Here is a 21,641-nt window from a genome sequence, read left to right on the forward strand (position 1 = left end):
AAATACAACTCAAGCTGAAATTCATTTCACTTGCTTTCCACGCCACCACTACCACCCATTGGCAACAAAGCTGAACATATATTCCACAGCAGGTAAGAGCACAACAGTATCTGTCATTTTAGACACACATTCACAGACTGAAGCAGCACTCCACTGCATATCCTCTCTGCGCACAGCTCAGCCCCATCCATCTGGCTGGTCACACACGTTACCTTACGCATTTGGCAGAACAGGTAATTCTTGTAGTAAATAAAACCTCAGGCAATTGATTCTCATTCCCCCTAGTTTTACTAATAGCAGGGGGAGACCTTCTGGTGCAGGAATACTCACGTGGCAGCAGCAGCACCACAACTGAAGAGTGGAGGTGACATATGCAACAAAGACTGTGCTGCCCAGACAAATACCAAAGCAACAAATGATCGGTAGAACTGCCACTGACCTAGCACCATCCCGAAGACCATTCACTTGGTCAGCACTAGACTCTTTTTTCCCTTCCTTTAAGGCACTTGAGGCGATCACCTCGATCAGCAGAACTGCCTAGTTTGAAGTTTACTGGTCCAGAAGATAAGACACCTAGCAGAAAATCTCCATGTCAGCTCCTTCAGTGGATGTCCCCTCCCACCAGTCCGACTCATACAGCCTTGAGTGGGTCAATAAAAGTGAGTAAACCCAACTGTTAACTTTACCTTTCAGAAAGATTAAGCTCCATCTCGGGAAAGGGGCCTATATCTATCTATATACAAACACACTTAAGTGGGGATGATAAATTCATTATTTTCATGCTCAAACACTGACAGCAGCCATCTCATTTAGTTTAGAAGCTTACAATAGTTACTCCCTCAAACTGAAGACTCCGACACACTCTGCAAGCACAACATCACAGCATTAACTTGGCAGAGAGCTGACACTTCTGTACAGCACAAACATCTTTGCTCAACGCTGTCAGGAAAACCATCTAAACATACAAATGAAAAAACACTGCCAGCTGCATAATTATTGAGTCTGCATGTAGCTCCGCTCAAACTATCTCTGGAAGGAGGTGTGACTGCGACTGGGCTGAGGGATAAATAACCCCCCTCCACACAGAACACAGGCGTGGGAAATCACAAGCTTGGGGCTGCTTACTTAAAGCCAAAAGACAAAGGAACACAACAACTTTTAGCCTGCTCTCGCAACATAAGGAAAGGACTGTGAGTCCCCATTTCATCGCAAAACCAGCACAAGAAAAAAAAGCCAGAAATACATCTTCTCCAACTGTCCTGAAATGATGCCACAACCCATCAAGACTGTTTGAAGTCAAGTTGGACATCACCTCAATCACACGTTTAACACCTAAAAAAAGGTTACAATATGGCAAACAAATTAGTCCCAAAAATCGCTCATTGAAGCAAGTAATTCAAGTACAACTGCTAAATTTATGCTAGATGAGCAGCAATAAAGGCTGGGATAGTAACTCTGGAATTGCAGAGTATATCTGATTAGAGACACCACTACCCCACCACAGTCATCTTCACATAAGAAACCTCCAGATATATTTCTACCATCCCAAACTATTTTAACAGCCTTCAAAATTGGCTTTGGCTGGATCGTTAGCAATCGTTAAGAGAAACAACAGCAATTGTTTGCTCATCTGTCAGACAGCCCAGACAAGGAAAGTTGCACTAACTAGTTTCATTTATTTTCTTTCTGTATGCCATGAACAAAGTGACATTGTTTCAAACCAGAACAAAAGGAATTCTCAACTCCTAGAATTTTTTACATTAGAAGCACTGAATTCTTGGCACCCATTTTAGATTTTGGGAAAGTTCTGTGCCCCGCCACCCCTTTCCCTACTTTCCTCCATAGACTTTTAGTTCAGCAAAGACACAATAAAGTTCCAGCAGAAGCAGTACCTCTGTAGTTTATTTTCTGTGCCATGCCCTTAATCGAGCCTCAACTGTTATCAAGCTGAAACAGCCCCATAATCTCGCAAGGTAGGAGGCTTCTCGGTTAACATAAGCGAAAGCAACTTTATCAAGCTCTGCAGCTCAGCTTTGGCAATACTATATAAAGGACCTGTATGCCACGTTTTTAAAAACCCCAGAAGAAAATATTTATAACAAAAGTTGTGAATATTACAAGCTGTTCCCTGAGCGTTTCACCAGTCAAAGAACTGCTCTGAGCAAGTAGGAGCTCACAGGCAAGGCTAGCTATCTTTCCTCAGGCTGTTCAGTATCACAGAGCAAGAACCAACCTGTGTGACAAAGCAAAGAACATATATTTATAACATTTCAACATATCCCAGCTATTTGCTTCACATTAAAAGAAAGATACTGCTGCCTTTTCAAGGAGGGCTATCAGAATAAACCCCTATGTTTTGTAAGGTCCTGTACAGCTGAAGAACACTGCCTGAAACTTTGATCAAATGACAGTTTCATTACCACTGTGTATTATGTAAATAACTTTGGATTTAAAGAAACAAAACCAGAATGCCATGCTTAATATTATGACACGTATCCATGCCAACCTGGCTCTCCCCCTCCCTCCATTTTAGCTTTGGGAGAAAGAAGGAAAACAAAAGACATTCTGCAGCTCATGTCAAACAACCTGTTCTCCACTTCCTCCAAGAAAAAAAACATATCAGAATCTCAAGCCATGAAAATGTTTTCAAGTCCTCAGTTTGCCATTTGTACCCCACAACGTTATACAGCTGAAGAACTCACCTATAAACCTTAATATAGTGCCACAACTTGCACAAATGGAACATCACCAGCACCACAGTATGGTCATGGCCAAACCCTTCAGACAACTGAACCAGACTCTGGAGAATCCCAACCTGCAGGCTTGGCTTACATTGCTTGGACTGGGACAGTAACATTGTTAATCAACTCTTGTTCTCTTTTTATTAGCTTTCTGAGGAACACAGGTCCCAAACTATACTGTAGCCATCTGAGATACCATGCAAATACCAATGCAATACTAAAAACAACAGAGAAGGCCCCATGCTCTCTGAACTACACGCTACTCAGTGCTTAAGGACTGTGAGCTCCCAGTGCCACAGAACAGGATTTTCTGAGTACCCTGATAGGTTTTGCTCATCAGACAATAACAGAATTGGAACACCAGGACCCCTCCTCAGCTCTCACATGGAGTCAGTTGCAGGCAGAGCAAAAGGCTCAGCCTTCCAAGCAGCCAGGTCTGACTCCCAAGAACTGGCTTGGCAGAAAAACAACCCCCCCCACATTTTGTTTTTAAGATTGTATTAATGTATTGCATTAAAAATCTGCATTAATGTAACGTACCAGGAAGAATCGGGAAAAATAAGCCGACTGCAATGCTGTTTGTACAATTCCTACCATAGTAAATTCTTTGCTTTACATCCTGAGCTCGAGGCTTAAAATTTAGGAAAAAAACAAGATTGTAAAACATTCACGTTATTTTTCACTGTCATTTTAATCCAGACAACTCAAGTATTTAAAGTTTATCACCGAGTTAATTCTTAACCAGAGTTCTTTTTTCCTAAAAGAATAACACTGACTGTTGAAATGATGGACTAGATTGTGTCAACTGCTCTTTAAGCCTTTCAATTACCACGCTAAGCTTTAGCAGCTATCAAACACCAACAGCAAAGCTACCAGCGTACAAACTACAAGAGCTCCAATTTACAACCTCAAAGCACAGAACGCCATCAGGTGAAACTAAAAACGAACTAGCGGAGAAACAGAAGAGAAACCAACGCGGCTGCGGCTCTCAACGCCTTCAGATCATCGGGGCGTTTATACGCTGCGCACGACTCACCCCGGCGACCTCCGTGTGCGGCAGCTCGCGGCGCTACGGCTGCCCCAGGGCGGGGGCCGCTCCGGGCGGCGGGGCTCAGGCTGCAGCCGCTCCCAACAGCCGCCCCGGGGCTCGGCCGTGCCCGAGGCGCCGCCGCCGCAGCCGGAGGGTCGCAGCCCGCACCAACACGTGTTCCGGACATAAACTTCCGGGTTGGGGCCAGAATTGGCTGCGTAATTGTGTCCCATGCACTACTTTTGTTTTCAGCCCTTCCTCGCTTTTCGGAGCCCATTCGCGGCATTAGGACCGCGAGGAAGGGCGAAGAATCTCCCGGCACGGCAGCGCCTAACGGCGCCGAACCCATCCGGCCCCTTCCCCCCTCGGCTCCGCTCAGGCTTCGTTCCGCCCCGGAGCCCCGAATCGGGCACACAAAGGCGGACGGCCGAGCGCGGCCCAGGAGCGGCGGTGCCAGTCAGAGCGGCCGCCCCCACACCGCCACATCCCCGCGGCCCCGGCGGCCCTCCCAGCCCCCGAAGTTCGCGCTGCTCCCAACGAGCGGAGGCCTCCCCCGCACCCGGCCCCAGCCCAGCGGGGACCCCGAGCGGGGGCGGCGCGGCCCACCGAGCGCTGCGAGACCGAGAGACGTTGCGGGAGCAGCGCTCCGCATCCCCGCGGCCCCCACCGCCTCGGAGCGCCCCGCGGGCCGCGTCGCGCTGAGAGGAACGGACCCCCGGGGGCACCGCGGCCGCCCCCACCGCATCTCGAAACGAACACGAGGAACCGACAAACGGACGGAACGACGGAGACAGACTTACTCTCTCTCGTGCCCGGTCCTCCCGCAGCCGGTCCCCAAAGTCTCTGCCGCCGGCCCCGCCGCTCGCCGCTTTCTAACTCCCGGCCGCCATCTTGGCCCTCCCTCCCCTCTCACAGAGGAGGGGGAAGGGAGGGCGCTGGGGCCGCCCGCCGCGACGCACCACGTGACAGCGCCGCGCGCCGCTCCCACGTGACGCCTAACCCGCCTCTGGCGCGCGCTCCGTGCCACGTGACCCGCGACCCCCCCTACGCTCCGGCGATCTAGCGAGTCACGTGGTCTCCGCCGCTCTCACGCGCGCCCTTCCCCCCCCTCCCTCCGCCGCTGCCGGGCCTTGGCGCGTTCGCCCTGCGTTCTGCCATCACGTGACGTGCCGCTCCTCTTCTCGTCCCGCCTCCGCGGCAGCTAGTTCCGGAACCGAATCATCATTAGAGTGAAGCCAGCGAGCGTTTCTGGCATCCTCCAAAAGCGACGTCTGAGCGCCCGGACGCGGGTCCAGGGTGGCGGCCGTAGTTGGGAAGGACTATCCGGGCCCGGTTCCCGCTGGGTGGGGGAGGGGAAGGCGGAGGCGAACGGCTGCACGCGGTCACGTGATCGCGCTCTCTCCAAGATGGCGGCTGCAGCGAGGATACACCTTTCTCGCGAGATCTGCCTCCTCGCGAGGCATGATGGGAAAAAAAAAGGGGCGAGCTGACGTGAGGGCGCGTAGTGCGCAAGCGCAGGCCGAGGCCGCGCCGATGGGGCGCGCGCAATGCTCATACGCATGCGCACTGTGAGGCCGGGCCGGTATTGCGGGTTCGGGCTGCTCCGTAGGCGGTTCTCTCGGTCCCGTCCCGCCGCGGCTGGTGCCGCTCGGAGCGTTGCTGTGGAGCTGGGCCTGGGCACGATCCTGTGAGAGCCCTGCCCGGAGATGAGAGCTCCGAGTGCTTCGTTGCCGTGGGAGCACCTCGGGCCTGTCCTGCCCTCACAGCACCCCAGCTCTGCGGCTTTACCTCACAGCAGCTCCTGAGGAGAAGGAAGGGGACAACGGAGCTGCGTGGGGAATTGACGCCCGCGGAGATGTGGTGGAACACGGCTTTGCCTTCACAAGTGTTTCACTGCCGCTGATACGAGTGTTGATGCTGCAAAGAACCGAACACTTGGGAACCTGGTTGCTCAGGCTAATTCTGCATCTGGAGGGAGGTTTTCGCCATGAAGGCCCTCAGACTCACACTCGTGTTAAACAGCCCTGAAGTATTTGCATGCTTGTGTAAGGACAGTTTCAAAGAGTTTGAGTGTAAAATGTAAGGATAGCGTGGGAAGCCCTGAAATGTGCTTAAAACGCTCAGTACTGCTCATCCAGCTTTATCCCAATTGACCTTTCTCATTAAATACAAGGATCAAAATAACCAATGAGGGTTAGGCTAAGCTGTCCAAAGGCAAAGCGATGTCAATTAAACCCATTCGTACAGATTCATCAGTGATGCTTCAGACAATAAATAGAGGAAAAGATGGCAGAACTGTGGGCAGGGATGAGAAGAACGGTTTAAATGGAGCTCGTGTCTCAGCTGCTGCCCTCTATATCCTTCAGATAAAGGCACAAAGAGGCGTAGTCGCGTGCAACGTGTTTAGCACTGAAAGCATCAGTACAGCTCCATATGATCGTGGCCAGAAAGCAGCAGTGTGTGGTCATCCTCAGCTGGGAGAGGTGAGTTGTGGCAGTTACTTGCTATTATTACACACAATTACCACAGAAGTAATTACTGCGGGGCTTCGTTTGCCTCTAACTGTGACAAGTACCTTGCTGAGTGCCCTTCTTGCTGCCTTTTTACCAATGCTAGATGCTACTCTGAATGTCCTTTTATAGTTCACACCTACTGACATTTTCCTCTACTGGTATAAAATAGCATTAACTTAATGTGAGGCTCAGCAGTCATCCTCAAGGCATTTGTATGTATATATATATAAACTGGGTAAGCATTAATCAAGGCTGAATTTATCTACTGCTAATGTTTTTCTTTCTAAGTAAATCCAATGCTTTCCTCATTCATTTTCCTTCCCCCCCCCCCCACTGTACAACGTGTGCTGCAGCAGCAGCAGGCTGTAGCACGGCCAGGAGCTGCTCTCAGTGCTATGGAGCTGTATGTAGGTCACTGGGTTGTCAAGCGTGCAATTAGGCCGTGCTTTCACTGTCCTGAGTCACTGTGAGTTGCAGCTGCGGGCAGACACGTCCTCCAGGGGGCGTTTAGCCTTCCTGTCCGTGTCGCCTTTTTGGCCTTAGCTCCGGGTTTAGCCCTGATTCACAGCGCGTTACGGCGGAGGGCTGGGCTGCCAAGGCGGGTTAGAGTGACACGCTTTTCTTTGTTGCTCTAGGGATGAGGATTGCTTAGCTTGCTTTGCCCTCTAGTGGCGGCCTGTGCAGCTTCAATGCAATACGCCGTTGCTTTGTTTTAATATACGCAGGTCGCTCCAAAAGTAATGCCTCCTATTTATTTCCATGGAAAAGGCAACAGATGCAAAGAGCATAACAACAGTGTCTGACAGAACAATTCTCAGCTACAAAGCATGATTTGTAGCCATACTCTCCACCACTAGCTATGCACTTTGACCAGCAAGGAACAAGTTCCTGCACGTTGCACACAGAAATACCTGTACCACTGGAGGTGACACGCTGCCACTGTCACCACTGCTGAAGTGCACAGCCACCACCTCACTGTGCTCACATCCACTGCTTGGTGTCCATCGATGCTCAGCAAGCATCAATGAATGTCAACGGGGGCCATTTTTTACTTTTGGAATGGTTTGATATGATTTACTTTTGGAGCAGCCCTTGTACGTATATAAAACATTAAGATAGATATATGTCTATATAAAACAAAACTGAGCAAAACCACAAGAAATGTATTTCCAGAGCTTTCTCGGGGAGCTCTGAAAAGCATTTCTGAGTCACTGCAGGGAGGAAATGATCGTTAGTAATTTATGCAGTATTTTCTCCAGTAACATCCTAGTTATGTCAAAACAGCAGAGTTAATTCGGGTGGAAAAATCAGACCAGAGTCTGTCAAGAGTTGCAGTTGCTCCACCAGGGGAGTCCAACGTGGTGCTGCAATAGAGAAGTAGTTCACCAAGGTGATGGCCAGTCGATGCCCTCCCATATCTGGTTCTGTGCAGTCACGCCGTGTTCCTGGCTCTGCTTGATAATGTCCCACAGGAGTGCCCAGTGAGTGGCCTGTGGCTGCAGATAAGCTGGCAGTGGTGACCATTGCTGCTGCTGGCAGCACACCAGTATTGCTTTGTAGCCCGAGTGCACAAGTCGATGCTGTTTGATAGGTCTTTAAAGAGCTAATGCTGATAAGAAGGATTAAATGTGAGCCAGCAGTGCGCCCAGGTGACCAGAAAGGCCAACAGCGGCATCCCGGCTTCTGAGTCTCTTTAGTTGCTCAATCTACCAGAGCTGCTCCAAAAGTAATGCCTCCTGCTTTATGATGTTGGCCCACGACGCCGGAGGTGTCGCTGTGTGACACGGTGGCATCTGTCACGGCAGTGATCAGAGCAGGGATCCAGCCGTTGGCTGCTGAGCGTTGCGCTGTTGCTGCTCCGAGCTTTGCTGCTGATTTTCTCACGTTTCATATTGGGGTAAAAAGTCGATTTCGCAGCGTTGCCACCCACGTGGCGGGGCCCTACCGCGGAAGGGCGTTCCTCCCGGGGCCACCAATCAGCGCGCCGGTTGCCCTTCGCACGGACCAATCAGCGCCCAGGGGACGCACATTTAAACACCGGTCCCGGGAGCTCGCACTCTCTTCAGTCTGACAGCAAAGGGGGCGGGGCGCGGCTCTGCGCGCCAATCGGCGGCTCGGAAGCTGTTACCCGACACCCGGTTCAGCCAATGGGGGCGCGGCAGACAGCGCGGCGTCTCCCCGCGGGGCGGTTGGCGGCGGCGGGGGAGCTCCCGGGGTCGGTGCCGGGGGAGCCGCACCGGGGGGGGTCCTGTGCGACGCGCCGCCGCCGTCATGGCTAAAGGTGCGCGGGAGGGAACGGGAGCGGCGGGCGTCGCTATGGGGGGCGGCGGCACGCGGGGAAGGGCCGGGATGGGCGCGGGTGCGGGACCGGGCGGTGCGGAGCTGCGGGCCGCGCGGAAAGCGCTCCCGGGAGGCGCGGAGTGCCGGAGCTGGCGGGACTCCTCCCCCGCGCGGTGTGCGCAGCTCGCCGGGAAGGGGCTGGGCCGCCGCGGCTCGCCCTGCCGCAGTGAGCCCTTTAAACATGGCGCAGGCCGCGGAGGCCGGGAGGTGACCGCGGGCGGCGGGACAGGGCTCAGATGCCGCTCTTCCCTCCTCGCTCCTAGGCAGGAACATGCCCAAGGCCAGGGCGGGCGGCGCGGAGAAGGCGAGCCCCGAGAACGCCGAGAGGAAGAGCCCCGGCCGCTCCCGGGCCGGTGGGGTAAGCGCTGTCCGGGGTGGGGGCGGGCGGCGACCCCGGCGTGGGGTTGTCCGGCGAATCGGAAGCGGGGCGGGCTTCGGCACGGCCGGGGTGCGCCGCGTCCTCCCCGCCTTGCGACGGCGGGAGCTGCTGTCAGCGAGCGGCCGGGCCCGGGCGCAGCCCAGCTCCTCTGTTACTCCCGCTGTCCTCTATCTCCCCTGGAGGCAACGGGCCAGATCTTGGTCTTCCCTTTGTATTTAAACCTCGCTGGAGTAAATCTTGCTATTGCGCCAGACCCAGAGATCCTCAGCAGCCCTTAATGTGTGCTGTTGTGCTGAGAAAATCCGTGTCGTGGAGGCTCTGCACACTGGAACAGACAAAGACGTGGCAGCCGGGAGTGCCGCGCTGCAGGCGGGGGCTGAGGGGGGAAGGGAGCGGTCCGAGGGCGTGCTGGTGTGGCTCTATCAGCGTGTGCCCACAGCCCGAAGCCCCCTGGGCAGGTGGGCTTGCTGCTGGCCTTGCAGGAGATGGATGGCTGTGGAGCTCCTGTTAAACGCCGAGAATCTCTCAGTCTGGGTTTCACTGTCTGTGTTTGTTAAAATCCAGCGTTGTTGTATGTCATCCTTAAAGCCTTGCTTCTGTAAATAAGCAAGTATCATTTCCGATGGACTTCTCTCCTTGTGAGAGTGGAAAGCTCTGACTGACTTCCCAGGGTGTTCTGCTGTAATCTTAATTCCTACTGAAGCTTTGAACTGATCTTATGTTGTGTGTGAGCTGTGTACTCCATTACTCGTTTTTGTTAATTAAAAATTTCTTATGTGCTGTGTGCTTTGTTTACTTCATTAGTCCTTGTGTGACGAGGTATACCAGAGCGTTTATTTAGTCAAATGCCCGTATTTGAGCTATTTTACTCTTCTTAACCAGTGGGAACCTTTGAATGTTTTAAAAGAAAATACACGCAAAACTTGGTTGTTTTTTATTTCAACTGAGTTGCAGTATCTGTAAGTGCTTTTACTTGAGTCAAAATACAGCCAGGATGAGCTTGTTCTAACCAAGCCACGTCTGTTTGTCCTGACATTGGGGCCTCACAGCTCAAATCCCTGTGCCCAACATACGTATACGTTCAAGCTTAGCCTGGTTGCGGAGTACCATAAAAGCAGAGGTGTCGCAACTCCTGTAAGCTTTGCTATGTCTGTGCTCCTCCGTGCTGGGGTCTTCAGCCTGAACCAGCTTTTGAGCCCCAGCCTTGTGCTGCTTGACCGTGCCAGAGTTTCTTGTGCCATCAGCAATCTTAAGACTCCATTTTTATATGACATAATGGATAAAAAGATAGTACTGCTCATCTCCCAAACTTCAATAGATGGATTCTTCAAAAGCTATCTTCTGTGCTGCTCAGTAGAGCATGTCATTAATTGCAGTAACATTTGACACCTAATGAGCACTTGGGTAAGCTCATGCTTCCTTGGCTATGTGAGGTATGTGCTAGGCCTGGGCAATTTCTGCTACGTTATTGGTGTTTTCTTTGGCTTCTCTTTGAGAAGCTCAGAGCTCACAGTATAGAAACTGGTGTTCATTATGGCTATCCTGTCCTACTACATTGCACATGAAAGTCCTCTTGAACTGATGGTTTTGCATTAGTAAAGTTCTGGATGTTTACTCCAGATACATTTTCACATCATAGAAATAGCAATGGTAGCAAGGATGACGCATTAAAGCAATGCAACTCGCATTAGTGCAGTCAGCTGTCAGCCCTGGTCTTTGCAGTATGTTATGGATACCAACTGGAGGCTCCCAGCATCTCTGTAATGTGCTTTGTATGTGTGAATCTGTTTTAGGAGAATGTGTTTACTGGTCAATCCAAAATCTACAGCTACCTGAATCCCAACAAATCTCCTGGTGCTCGCTCCCCACTTCAAGAGGAAAACTCTGTCATGTATCACGAAGGGAAATGTCAGGGCAAAGCACTAACTGAAACCAACAGAAAAGGAGATGGTAAGATTGACATTTAGATTGCTTGCTTTGTGAGATGTGCTTTCCTCCCCGCCCCCGGTTTTAGAGCTGTAGGAGGTGGGCAGGTCCACTGCCCCAGTTGCTTTCCCAAATCCTTCACCTCCATCAGCAAAGAGAGTCTACAAGGATGATGGTGTCCTTATCTTTTTCAGAGCTGAAGTCACTGATTTACCAGGTGATTATGGAAAACAAACAAAAACCCCACAACTGGTTTGTGTTTAAAGGTGTGGTTGTTAAGTATGGTAACTTGTTAAAATGTTTTGATTCAAATGCATTTGCAAGTAGATGTTTGAAGCCCCATTGAGTGCTGGGAAACTTATAGGCTGTAGCTCCCAGATTACACCAAGAAAACAAAGATGGCTTCAGGCTTCCCTGCAGTGGATCAGTGGCCTTTCAGCAGTGCTTAATTTCTCTAGTGAGATTGAAGCACCTGTCTTGGCCTGAGGGAATTAAACCTGGTAATTGGCTTTAAATTAAAACTTTATTCAGCTTTAAGACGTGTCTCATTTACCTCTAAGTCGGTCGGCTGAGGAGGATGTGGTCAGCTCAAAGTAGGATATGCCCAACCAAGGAAATGGAACAGAACTTTTTCTTGTGTCTGCCCTTTTGCTCCTGTGGATTGCTCTGAATGGTATTGGCCCCTTCGCACCAGCTTCTGCAGTGACTGACTGCAGCAGTGTGGGGTGCAGAGACCTCTGCTCCTTCAGGGCATGTTGTTGATTCCTTGGTAGCAACCTGAGAACTCAGTGCACCAAGTGCACTGACTGGCAGGTCGTGTTTGTACCACTGACTGTGGTATGAGTTCAGGTTAGGTTCACTGCTGTTTTAACCCATGATGAAGTACTTGTTCTTGTTTATACCTGTTCCTTTTCTCTTCTTGTACTTCCTTCTATACATAGCATAGCAGTGACTACTTGGAAGTCCAGTGACAGTCTGCCTGGGTTCTAGCAGAAAGAGACTGTATCATTCATTCCCTTCCTCTTTCTCCTATTTGACAGAACTAGAAACTTGAAATAGAAACTATAGGGATTCATTTGAAAGTGCTCTGGTGTAGAAGATCTTGAATTCAGAGCCGTTCTTTATTTCTTTGTCACTAGAAAAAAAGCCTGGTGGCAATATAATTGAAGGTGCTATGAGACCAGAAGACCAGAAAGATAAAGAAAGTGGGTGCAATACTTCTGTGCTCTCTTCTGATCAAAAAAACCAAGGAACCGTAGAAACCGAGAAGACACTCCTGCCCTCTGACTGTGCTGGTGAGGCCAGTGCAAAGCCAGCTCAGAAAAAGGTGGTTAAAGCAAAACGTGGACCAAGGAGGAAGTAAGTGACTTCTGGAACTGTAGAGGCTTTTCTACTCTGGGCCATTTTGCACTGGGGGTCCCTTATCTACGTTTTGCCTTCAGAGGCAAATATCTATAGCCAGACCTGGAATTGTTGTTTCCTTTGCTTTGCTCCTTTTTTGGGGGTGACAGATTTTAACGAAGATTCTTTTTTTCTCAAAAATAGTGTATTTGCAAATACAAAATAGCACCCAAATTATGCGTCAGTCTTGCAGGTGACTATTTTACTAGCGAGCAACACAAGAAAAACTAATTTATGAACCATTAAGACTTACTGTTCTGTGGACAAGTGGAGTCTATCTTGTCAGAAGCATGATGGTAGATTATTGTATTCGTGATCATTGTTATTCATGGCCAAGCAGCTTTAATGACCTACATTTCTGGGAAGGCACGTGGGGAGACTTCAAAGTTGTAATGTGATTTTTCAGTTGATTTTCTGTGGCATCTCGTTCTCTTGTGGTAAAAGGATTAGGAATAGAGTATGTAGCTTCTGGCTTGGAGTGCAGAATACTGGTAAGAATGTAGATACGTACTGATCAATGTTTAACATAAGCTTAAATAATATATTTTAGATACTTGTTTTAGAAGTTTAACTTCAGAAGTAGTTTGAAATGTGTGTTTCCTGCTTCTGTTATTCCTTAGAACACAAGGAAGAGCACCAAATCGAAAAGTGACAGATTATTACCCAGTTAGAAGAAGTTCCAGGAAGAGCAAATCTGAACTGGAGGTAGTGCTTCTTGATGAAATAACAGTACTTAATGTGGTAGCAAATGTTTATTGCAAGTGTTGTTTAAGAATGTTACTAAATACAGAAATGTTGGTCCAGTTATTTTTAGGATGGAATCAAAATGACAATGTGTTCTTGGGGGATGTTTCTTTATTCTGTCTCTTTACAACTTAGTTTTGCTAGAAAGAGGGATGGCATGGAAAAATTGAACATCATTGGCCAATCGTTTCTTGTTAGCTATGGAATAAACTACAGAAGCTATCAACAAATAACCTGGTCTTGTTTTTTTGTCTTGTTACTTCCTCAGACTGAGGAAAGGAGGAAAATCGATGAATTAATTACAAGTGGGAAAGAAGAAGGAATGAAGGTAACAGCAGTGCTAACACTATGTGTTGTTTATGTAGTCTAGCTCTTAGAAGCACGGTGGTTCTCAAAAAGCAGCAGTGTGTGGTTCATATTGTGGCTTCTGGGACAGCGACAGAGAAAACTTCTGTGTAAGGGTTGTTCAGTTTACAGGCAGAGGCAGGAAGAATCAAGTATACTTAGAGGGTAACTAATTTGGCCTGTGTGATTGATTGATCTTTCTATATCTCTGACATCTTTTTTCCTGTGCATGCTAATGGTAGCCTTGAAATGGAAAGGCTTTGATGTTCTGTCAGAATGCATGGCAGTTATGTTGCATCCTGAAGTCACTCAGTTTCTTCTGTTAGACGGTGAATTGTGCTTCCACAGCTTTGTCTGTGCCATTCAGATGCTGTGCCATGTCATCTTAAAGACAAATGTCATGCACTCCTTTCCTAGTAAACAGCTTATTGGCAGTCATGTGAGTAGCTTCCCATTTCCCAACTGACTTTTCTTTCTTTTCAACTCAACAGATTGATTACATTGATGGCAAAGGGAGAGGAGTAATTGCTACTAAACATTTTAATCGTGGAGAATTTGTAGTTGAATATCATGGAGATCTCATAGAGATCACTGATGCTAGAAAGCGGGAGGCTGTGTATGCTCAAGATCCATCCACAGGCTGCTATATGTACTATTTTCAGTACCTCAGCAAAACGTACTGGTAAGCTGCTTTTGCTTTGCATGTTATAGATGAATAGTAGAAACTTTTGAATGCTGGTTGGTTTGTTTGTTTCTTGTTTTCATACAGTTTTGTTAGTCTGTTTTTTGTTGGGTATCATGACTTAGGGAATCTTCTTGGAGCACTGTTTTGCTGTCCAAGAGCCCTCTGTACCTCTGGGCTAAAAGGAATGATGGGCAACTCACAGCTCTATTCTCAGAAGCACAGCACAATCTATATGGACAGATGTATCTACTTGGATGAGACTTCTAGCTCTGCCATGGATTTCTTCCTAAACTTTACTGTCTTGTGAAATTAACCACTTTTCCTGAGCTGTTTCTTTTTTTGTAACCCTCAACTTGAGTTCTTCCAAAGCCATTGCTCAGGGAAGTTTTTCCTTCTCTTTTTTTCTTTCCAAGCCTTGTGTGTATTCCTAATTCTTTATCTAGTTTGCACTTTGTTTCCTGTTCTTTGATATTGTTCGTTCCTGATGTGTTCTTGTTCTTCCAGTGTTGATGCTACAAAAGAAACTAATCGTCTGGGGAGACTGATTAATCACAGCAAATGTGGCAATTGTCAAACAAAGCTTCATGACATTGATGGCGTGCCTCATCTCATATTGATAGCTTCCAGAGACATTAAAGCAGGTGAAGAACTGTTGTATGACTATGGAGACAGAAGCAAAGCTTCCATTGAAGCTCACCCATGGCTAAAACATTAATTCTTCATCTTTTGGGTGTGGATTTAGGTTGGTGTTTTGGGGGGTGGTGGAGACTGAGTGCTCTGCACGGAGTCGGTGGATTTTTTTCTCCGTCCTCCCTTCCCTCAGCTTTCTTAGTGAACTGCTTACGGTGTTCTGAGCTCCTTGAAAACTACGTTTTGCAGTATTTAAATTCCTATTACGGATATCCGAGCAGGCTCAAGTTCTCTCTTAGATTGCCAAAACTTCTGTATTGTAAAAGGAAGCCCTCCCTAGAAAACAGAACCCTTCTGCGCAGTGACCACTGCCACCTGAGCATGCAAGGACTTGGAACTTAATCATTTGGATTGTGCTTCTGCAGTGAAATCTTGTACTCCATTTTTTTTGGGGTGGTGAACTTGACATTAGCTTAATGACAGCAGACACGCTTTTTGTATGCCGATTCCTATGTCGATGGCTTGACTGCTTGTTAGGCTTTTTGCAAAGCTTCTTTTTTTTAATGGATGCTACTGTTTCTATCATTCTCAAACAACTTGTGGTAGGGTTCTTTTTATTTTTCCAGTGTGGTATCTCGTTAGCGATTAACTTTAAATGCACTTGTGCTGAGGGAGATGGATGGTCATATTAGCTGCTTTTTTCAGAGAAATGACTCCAAGACAAACGTAGAGGGATTTTGAGAGGCTGGGTTGATACTGATTAAAAATGTGGGAATTTAACTTTGCAAGAGAATCAACGTTGGACACGACTTTCTAAGATTTGGGATGGTATCTTTTTATAGTTGATGACCGATTCTTGGAGGTGATGGTTCCCAGAAGGTTTTAAAGAAGCAAAACAAAAATACTCTGAAAGTTTTATTACCTTCCTATGCTAATTATTGCTCCATCAGAAGTTATTTATTTACTGTGAATGCTTGAAGTAGAGCATAGTGGTTCTGTAAGTCATCTTTATATACAGCTTCAAATTGTAATGATGGAGATTGTGCAATGAAGAAAGTATATTCCTTCTTTCCTGGTCCTGTAGGTCTGTCCAGCGTGGTCTGGTCCCGCTATCTTAAATGGGAACTGAGTGCTAAGCATCTTGAAAATGCTTGCAACATTACTGTTAGAGAACTATATCTGTCATGTAGGCAGGCGATAAACAATGCGGGTCCTTTATGTTAAAGATGAGTTCTTACCAATTAGAGTTTTTTGCCAAGGCAGGCTTGGCATGTATGTAGATGAAGATGGCTGTGAGCCATTGGTCATGCTTGCTGCTGGAAGATGTCAACGAGGGATCTGTGGCTCTGCTTGTCTTTTTTGTCTCCATGTCTTAAAGGCTGCAGCTGCTTCAGCTAATGCCCTCTTGGACAACCTTGCATGCTTGCCTATGTGATAGGTCAGATAGCAACATCGTGGTTATGTGCTCCAGCAGCAAGAGGTGGTGTGAGAAGTGATGTATTTTTTAAATGAAAAACTTGAAGACTCTGTAAAATAAAGAATATATTTATTATTTATGAAGTGGCTGCTATAGTACCTGTTTGTCTCCATTGCAGATCATTAGCATTTTGAAAGAAAGCTGTGAAAATCATTAGCCATTAAATGCTTGATGTTATTTACCATTTAACTCAAGGCCAGCTCAGCAGAGAGAGCCTTTGTATTTTCACAATTCCTGAATTAACTGGGACATCTGTTACCTTCCAGGTACTGAGTTACAGGTAAGCTTCTTTCACTGTCTTGTTTTAGTTGGCAATGATTTCTCTCTGGTATAAGGAACAACATACTACTGTACACTGCTGTAGCATCTGTTATACTGGAGTGCTTCTCTTCAGTGAAAATCGGAATCAAATGCTTCCTCTTGTTCTTTGTTTAAGAATTTGCTTGTTCTCTATCAGGTTAAACAACATCTCTGTTCTATGCCGTCACTCTGCTGAAATGTTTAACTGGTGATCGAGTAGCACTGCATCAGGAGATAGGAATAAAGCTGATATTGCACTGAGGATGTCTTTTGCTTTGGTAGGAGCTGTGTGTGTATGTTTGTGTCTATGTTTTAATACTGCTCAGAGGAACATTCAGTTTTGATTTTTTCTTTTTTTCCTTGTGCCTTATAGGAGCGATTCATCTTCTAACACAATGTAAAGCACTTAGCAGGCGAAGTTGCCCTGGGCTTGGGAGTTAAACTTATTTGCTTGGCTTTGCTGAAGGCAGCATAGTTGCTTTAGCAAGACTTTAGCCTCTTCCATTGAGACCATAGCTTGTTTCCTTTCTGTGAGAAGCTGCGTGTCTCCACACCTGATTGCATGCAACTTTAGTGCCAGAAAAATAGCCCCAAAAGGTTGTGGTATTTTCCTGTCTGCATTAACTGGTGAACTTCTGCTTCTTGTTTTCAATGAAGAACATAGTCAGTGGTAACTGACAATGGAATAATTGCAATATTGTCTCCTCCACCCACCTACCAGTGAGGAGTGGTCATGGGCTGTGTTACAGTCTCTGTACCTCTTTAGCAAGCTGGTACACTTGCATGCATCTACTTAATCTGTGCACTGCACTACTTGAAGCTGTTTCCTTAAGGTACGGTAGGCTGAGAACTGTGGTTGTAATTTACTCCTTCCCCCTCAACTCCCCATGGTCTTGGGATGAGCCACACAGGAAGAGGCAGTTCAGAGCAAGTGTAAACATCTTTCAGAGATGTGTCCTGGCTGTTGCTGATGTAGTTTTCTCCCCTCCCCCCCAAAGATAAACTCTGCCTAGAAGATGCATTAAGTTCCTTCCTTGCTACTGTGTTCTAGAAAGTGTCTCTGATATATGAACGAGGCTTATCAGTATGTCAGAGTTGGCATTAACTGTGAACCAGCCTACCTAGGTCAGACGTCTTTGTCTCGCTAGCGTACCATTGCTAATAAATTCTGTCTGAAAGGAAACTGCAGTTTGTTGTCTGCAGAGACGCATTTGCATTGTGCTTCTGAGCAGATGTGTGAGGTGTCCGATACCCTTCATGCTGTTAGCATACGAGGGGGAATCAAAAGACTTCAGAACCTGCTTTCACTTCTAAGGAGTGTCAGATCATAGTCTGATTCCCATCACTGCTCTTTTTATGTCTGCTCACACTCTACTGCTCTTGACATTCTGCTTTTCTAAATGTGGAATTTAACTGATATTTTTTCAAGCTTCTTTTCTACTATTGTTTGCCCTATATGATACTGCTAGTGACAAATGTTGCTTAAGGTAACACACAGCTTGTATCTGCTAATTAGAGAAGAAAAAAGCTTATGAAAAAGACAACTGTCTAGGCCAGAAAACCTTTGTTGGAAGTGAAATGCTTGATGTATCTGTTCCAGTTGAAGCTTGTTTGCACCTCTGAAATAATACCAGTCCTTGATGTGATCAGTGTGATGCAACTGCTTTTCTTCCTTTGCTGTGCTAGTTTTTCTTTCATCCCAACCTTAAAAGTCCACTCCTGTAAATATCCATTTAATGCAAAGACAGAGCACAAGCAATGTGGGGGCTTTTTTCAAGCAGTTGTGTCAATGTGAGAAGGGGGAATTACCTTTCATGTCATATCAGTGAGGGGTACAACTGCAATTCTTTCCCAGCACTTTGCTGTGAAGGCAATTGGATGTCACGTATCCTTTAAAAATAACATATCTTAGTCTTCTAAAACCACTTTGAGCTGATCACTACAACAGGTACACAAGGTCGATGCATGTTAGTGCACTTCCATCGTAGGTTCCCTAGATAAGAACAAGCAAAACTTTATATAAAAACATTTATTTTTTTCCACAAGTAATGTCCGAAAGGAATCCACCAATGCAAAAAGTGTACGTATGTCAAACGGTTGCTAAAATAGCAAAGTAAAGCCTATTCTGAAAGAATACTGTACAACAATTCTTCTGAGATTGCTTATTCTCTACAGTAAGAATGACGCTTTGTTTTCCACTTCTTGACTCCTCACTCCTTCAGCTGCTTTTGCTGGGGCCGTTTCTGCCCACAAGTGGCTGTGTTTTTAAGAATGCTCATTTTCCATGTTTAAAAGAGAACCTGCAAAAGAAAAATAGAAATGGAAAAGAAGGACCATGCGGTGTGATTGCCATCTCAGTGTGTTCTGCTATTTTGGGGAACTTTAAGGACATGACCTGAGCTTGTGGTACTGCACAGTGTACTGCAGTGTAAACAAGCCTGCGAGAACAACTATCGTGAGTGTTAACGTGCAGATGGGTTCCAAGTTGTATAGTTTTGTTCTGCAATGCTGGCTCTTTGTAGAGGGAAAGAGTGTCACCCTGCTTCTGTAGGTGAAGCTTGCTTTCCTGTGGAGTGCTTGTGGAACAGAAAAGGACTTCTCTGTCATGTTTGAATTTTATAGAGAGGAGGAGAAAAAGATATCCAGCCAAGTAGGTCAGAGTTCAGAATTCACCCCGGGTTTGCTATGTGTACAGTGTGTCCTTCTCTCATGCTCTGCTGAAACAACAACAACAAAGCAGACAAACTTACAGCCGTTTGATGATTGTCTTCTCATGGCTGTCCTTGCTGGTACCTGGGCTGCTGCCACAGGGTTCCTTCTCCAGTTCTCTAGTTTGGTCCTTTCTCTGTGAGATGATCCCACTGGTAAGAGAAGTGGATTTTGTTTGCTTTTGCTCCTTTTGTGACTAGCTTAGCACAGCATTGCTGTCCTGTTCAGCAGACAGTCTGGGATGTGAGATAAGGTGGCTTCTGGCTTATCATGTAACTCTGTATAACAAACAAACTGCATAGAATTACCTGAACCCTAAAGCAGCATTTACAGGTTGTCTTGGTACAAAGCTCTGGGTCATTAACAGCATATTTTCAACTTTTCAGTCAATTTTTAACTTGGCCTATAGCAAGCCCTGTATCACAGATGAGAAATCAAAGACAAGAAGCCATTCCAATGGTTGCACAGCAAAGGTAGTCGGCCAGGATGGGGAAGCTGGTGCCTCACTGCTATGTGACAACTGCAGCTGTGCAGACAGCTTGGATTTAACTTTAACTTTACTTTAACCCATTACAAACGAGGCAAAGGGCAGCCTTAGTGAGTCTAAGAGTTTGTTGCTCTGTTATCTCAGATGAAATGTTTAGTTCTCAAACCTTGTGAGTCTAGATGAAAAGTAATTTATTGCTCCAAGGACCTTCTAATACAGCCAGAATGATGAGGGGCAGAGGTGGGTGAGGAAAACAGCCTTGGAGGTGAAGCAGTTTGTAGCACAAAAAGAAGATCCTTCCTGAATCTCATCTTCTCCCAAGCTGCTTCTTTCTAGAAAGACTGAGATTCTGCTCTGAAGGAACTTACTCAGCACAGAGCTGTGCAAGGCACTCTACCTGCTGCCATTCTTAAAAATACAACAACACAAAAATGAATGAACCCCCCCAGCTTCTCTTCAATGACAGCAAAAGAGCTTAACAATCTGCTTTCTACTGTAATGCCATACGCATGCTGGTGGCCAAGGAACAGTGGATGTGCTTGCAGACCCCCATCTGCACTCAAAGGAAATTTACTTCCTCTGACTTGCTACTAAAACAAAATGGAAACCCCCACGATCTTCCGGTAAGTGGCGTGGTTTTAGGCAGGAGCACTGTGTGTAAATGCTCTAACTGTGCAAGTTAATTTCTGTGCATGAGAACTCAGCTTGCGTATATGGAGTTTTGGAAACCATGTGTAGGATTTCAGGAGGGCAGTTACCTGAACAGGCTGCTAACTGCACTGAGTAAGGGGGAGTTCAGTCTTAACATTGTTGCATAGAAGCTTCACTGTTCCCACATTTTTCTTTGCTCACTTGTAGGCTCTTGTGAGCAGAGATGCGTTTTCTTCTAGGGCTGAACAGCACCCAGCCCAATTTAGGTGCTCAAACCTGTAATACCATCATCTGATAAGCTCCCCAGAAAGAAGTAAATGTTGCTTGTTCTTTGCTGACTACGCTATATACCTTTTGTAGCACTGCAGCTCCTCTTGCACCACGAGAAGCTGAGCTTTCAGCTGGTTACGTTCCTGAAGTACATCTCGCAGCTCCTGTAATGTGAACCGAGGGCGATTTGGATCCGTGAGGTCTATCACCATTTTATCTGGTCCCAAGTTGGGCTGTAAAATAAATAGTAGGAGATGTGATCTCGTAACCCATCAAAACAGGATGCGAGGTAATGGCTTTAAGCTGCACGAGGGGAGATCTGGGTCGGGTATTAGGAGAAATTTCTTCTCCCAGAGGGCGGTCAGTAGTGCTCCATAAGTTAGGAACTGGGAATGTTATAAATCCACAGCGACCGTTATAACGAGCATCCCTTCCTCGCTATCCTGCTTTGTTTCCCAAGCAGTTAGCTGCTGTTTCTCACGCTGTTTGTACCCCTATCGCAGCAGGTCCCCACCTAACGGCCAAGTCTCTGCCCACCCACCTGCTGGGCGCTCCACGAGGCTCCGCGCCCCCGCAGCGCCTCCAGCTCTGCCCGCAGGTTGTCCCGCTCCATCCGCAGCTGCTCCTCGGTCAGGCTGCTCTCGCTCACCAGCGCCTCCAGCATCTCCAGCACCCTCACCATGCTGAACTGCAGCCGTGAGACGGCGGCGGGCACCTCGGGGCCGGCGCTGAGCTGCAGCAGATCCCGGCCCACCACAGAGGAGATATCGTAGACGTCCTCAGCCGTCAGCTGGAAGGGGCTCTTCTGCAGCGCGCTCTCGGGGCCGCCATCGTCCTCGCCATCCTCCTCCTCCTCCCCATCCCCGCCGTGCTGCATGTCCGCGGCCCGCTACCAACTTCCTTCCCCAGGGCCGGGCTCCGCGGGCGGAGCGAACCCCGCGGGTTTCCATGGAGGGGCCGCGGCCCGGCGGCGCCCCGCCCTTCGGCTCCCCACAGGCGGCGCCGCGTTGGGC

At 47.5% G+C, this 21,641-nt stretch overlaps 3 protein-coding genes across 6 annotated transcripts in view; 1 reads left to right on the top strand and 2 right to left on the bottom strand.

The window, feature by feature from the left end:
• The window catches only part of SBNO1 (strawberry notch homolog 1), a 28,674-nt gene extending 23,881 nt beyond the window's left edge, over nt 1-4,793 (bottom strand). Inside the window, exon 1 of one of the 2 annotated variants that reach the window (XM_072351386.1) lies at nt 4,572-4,793. The gene's annotated coding sequence lies outside the window, so the exon portion shown is untranslated. The remainder of the gene's footprint in view (nt 1-4,571) is intronic. The other variant, XM_072351385.1, reaches the window with a different exon arrangement.
• Nucleotides 4,794-5,237: 444 nt separating this feature from the next.
• On the top strand, nt 5,238-16,774 carry KMT5A (lysine methyltransferase 5A). 3 transcript variants are annotated; one of them, XM_072351389.1, is made up of 8 exons: nt 5,238-6,254; nt 8,888-8,982; nt 10,797-10,953; nt 12,069-12,288; nt 12,951-13,035; nt 13,343-13,402; nt 13,911-14,101; nt 14,609-16,767. In XM_072351389.1, exons 2-8 carry the CDS (start codon nt 8,896-8,898, stop codon nt 14,817-14,819), a joined length of 1,011 nt encoding a protein of 336 aa, XP_072207490.1. In that variant the 5' UTR covers nt 5,238-6,254; nt 8,888-8,895; the 3' UTR covers nt 14,820-16,767. The 3 variants fall into 3 exon arrangements, with proteins under 3 accessions (XP_072207490.1, XP_072207488.1, XP_072207489.1); XM_072351388.1 differs by lacking the exon at nt 5,238-6,254 and adding an exon at nt 8,458-8,565; XM_072351387.1 differs by lacking the exon at nt 8,888-8,982 and having other exon boundaries at nt 5,282-6,254; nt 14,609-16,774.
• A 1,754-nt stretch (nt 16,775-18,528) lies between these two features.
• On the bottom strand, nt 18,529-21,620 carry RILPL2 (Rab interacting lysosomal protein like 2). The gene is made up of 4 exons (XM_072351480.1): nt 21,170-21,620; nt 20,710-20,861; nt 19,262-19,372; nt 18,529-18,811 (listed from the first exon to the last, which is right to left on the bottom strand). The coding sequence occupies exons 1-4, from the start codon at nt 21,503-21,505 to the stop codon at nt 18,787-18,789; spliced, it is 624 nt and encodes a 207-aa protein (XP_072207581.1). The 5' UTR covers nt 21,506-21,620; the 3' UTR covers nt 18,529-18,786.
• Nucleotides 21,621-21,641: the final 21 nt, after the last annotated feature.

This window comes from Excalfactoria chinensis, chromosome 16, assembly GCF_039878825.1.
Source record: "Excalfactoria chinensis isolate bCotChi1 chromosome 16, bCotChi1.hap2, whole genome shotgun sequence".
In the NCBI taxonomy this organism is placed as follows: Eukaryota; Metazoa; Chordata; class Aves; order Galliformes; family Phasianidae; genus Excalfactoria; species Excalfactoria chinensis.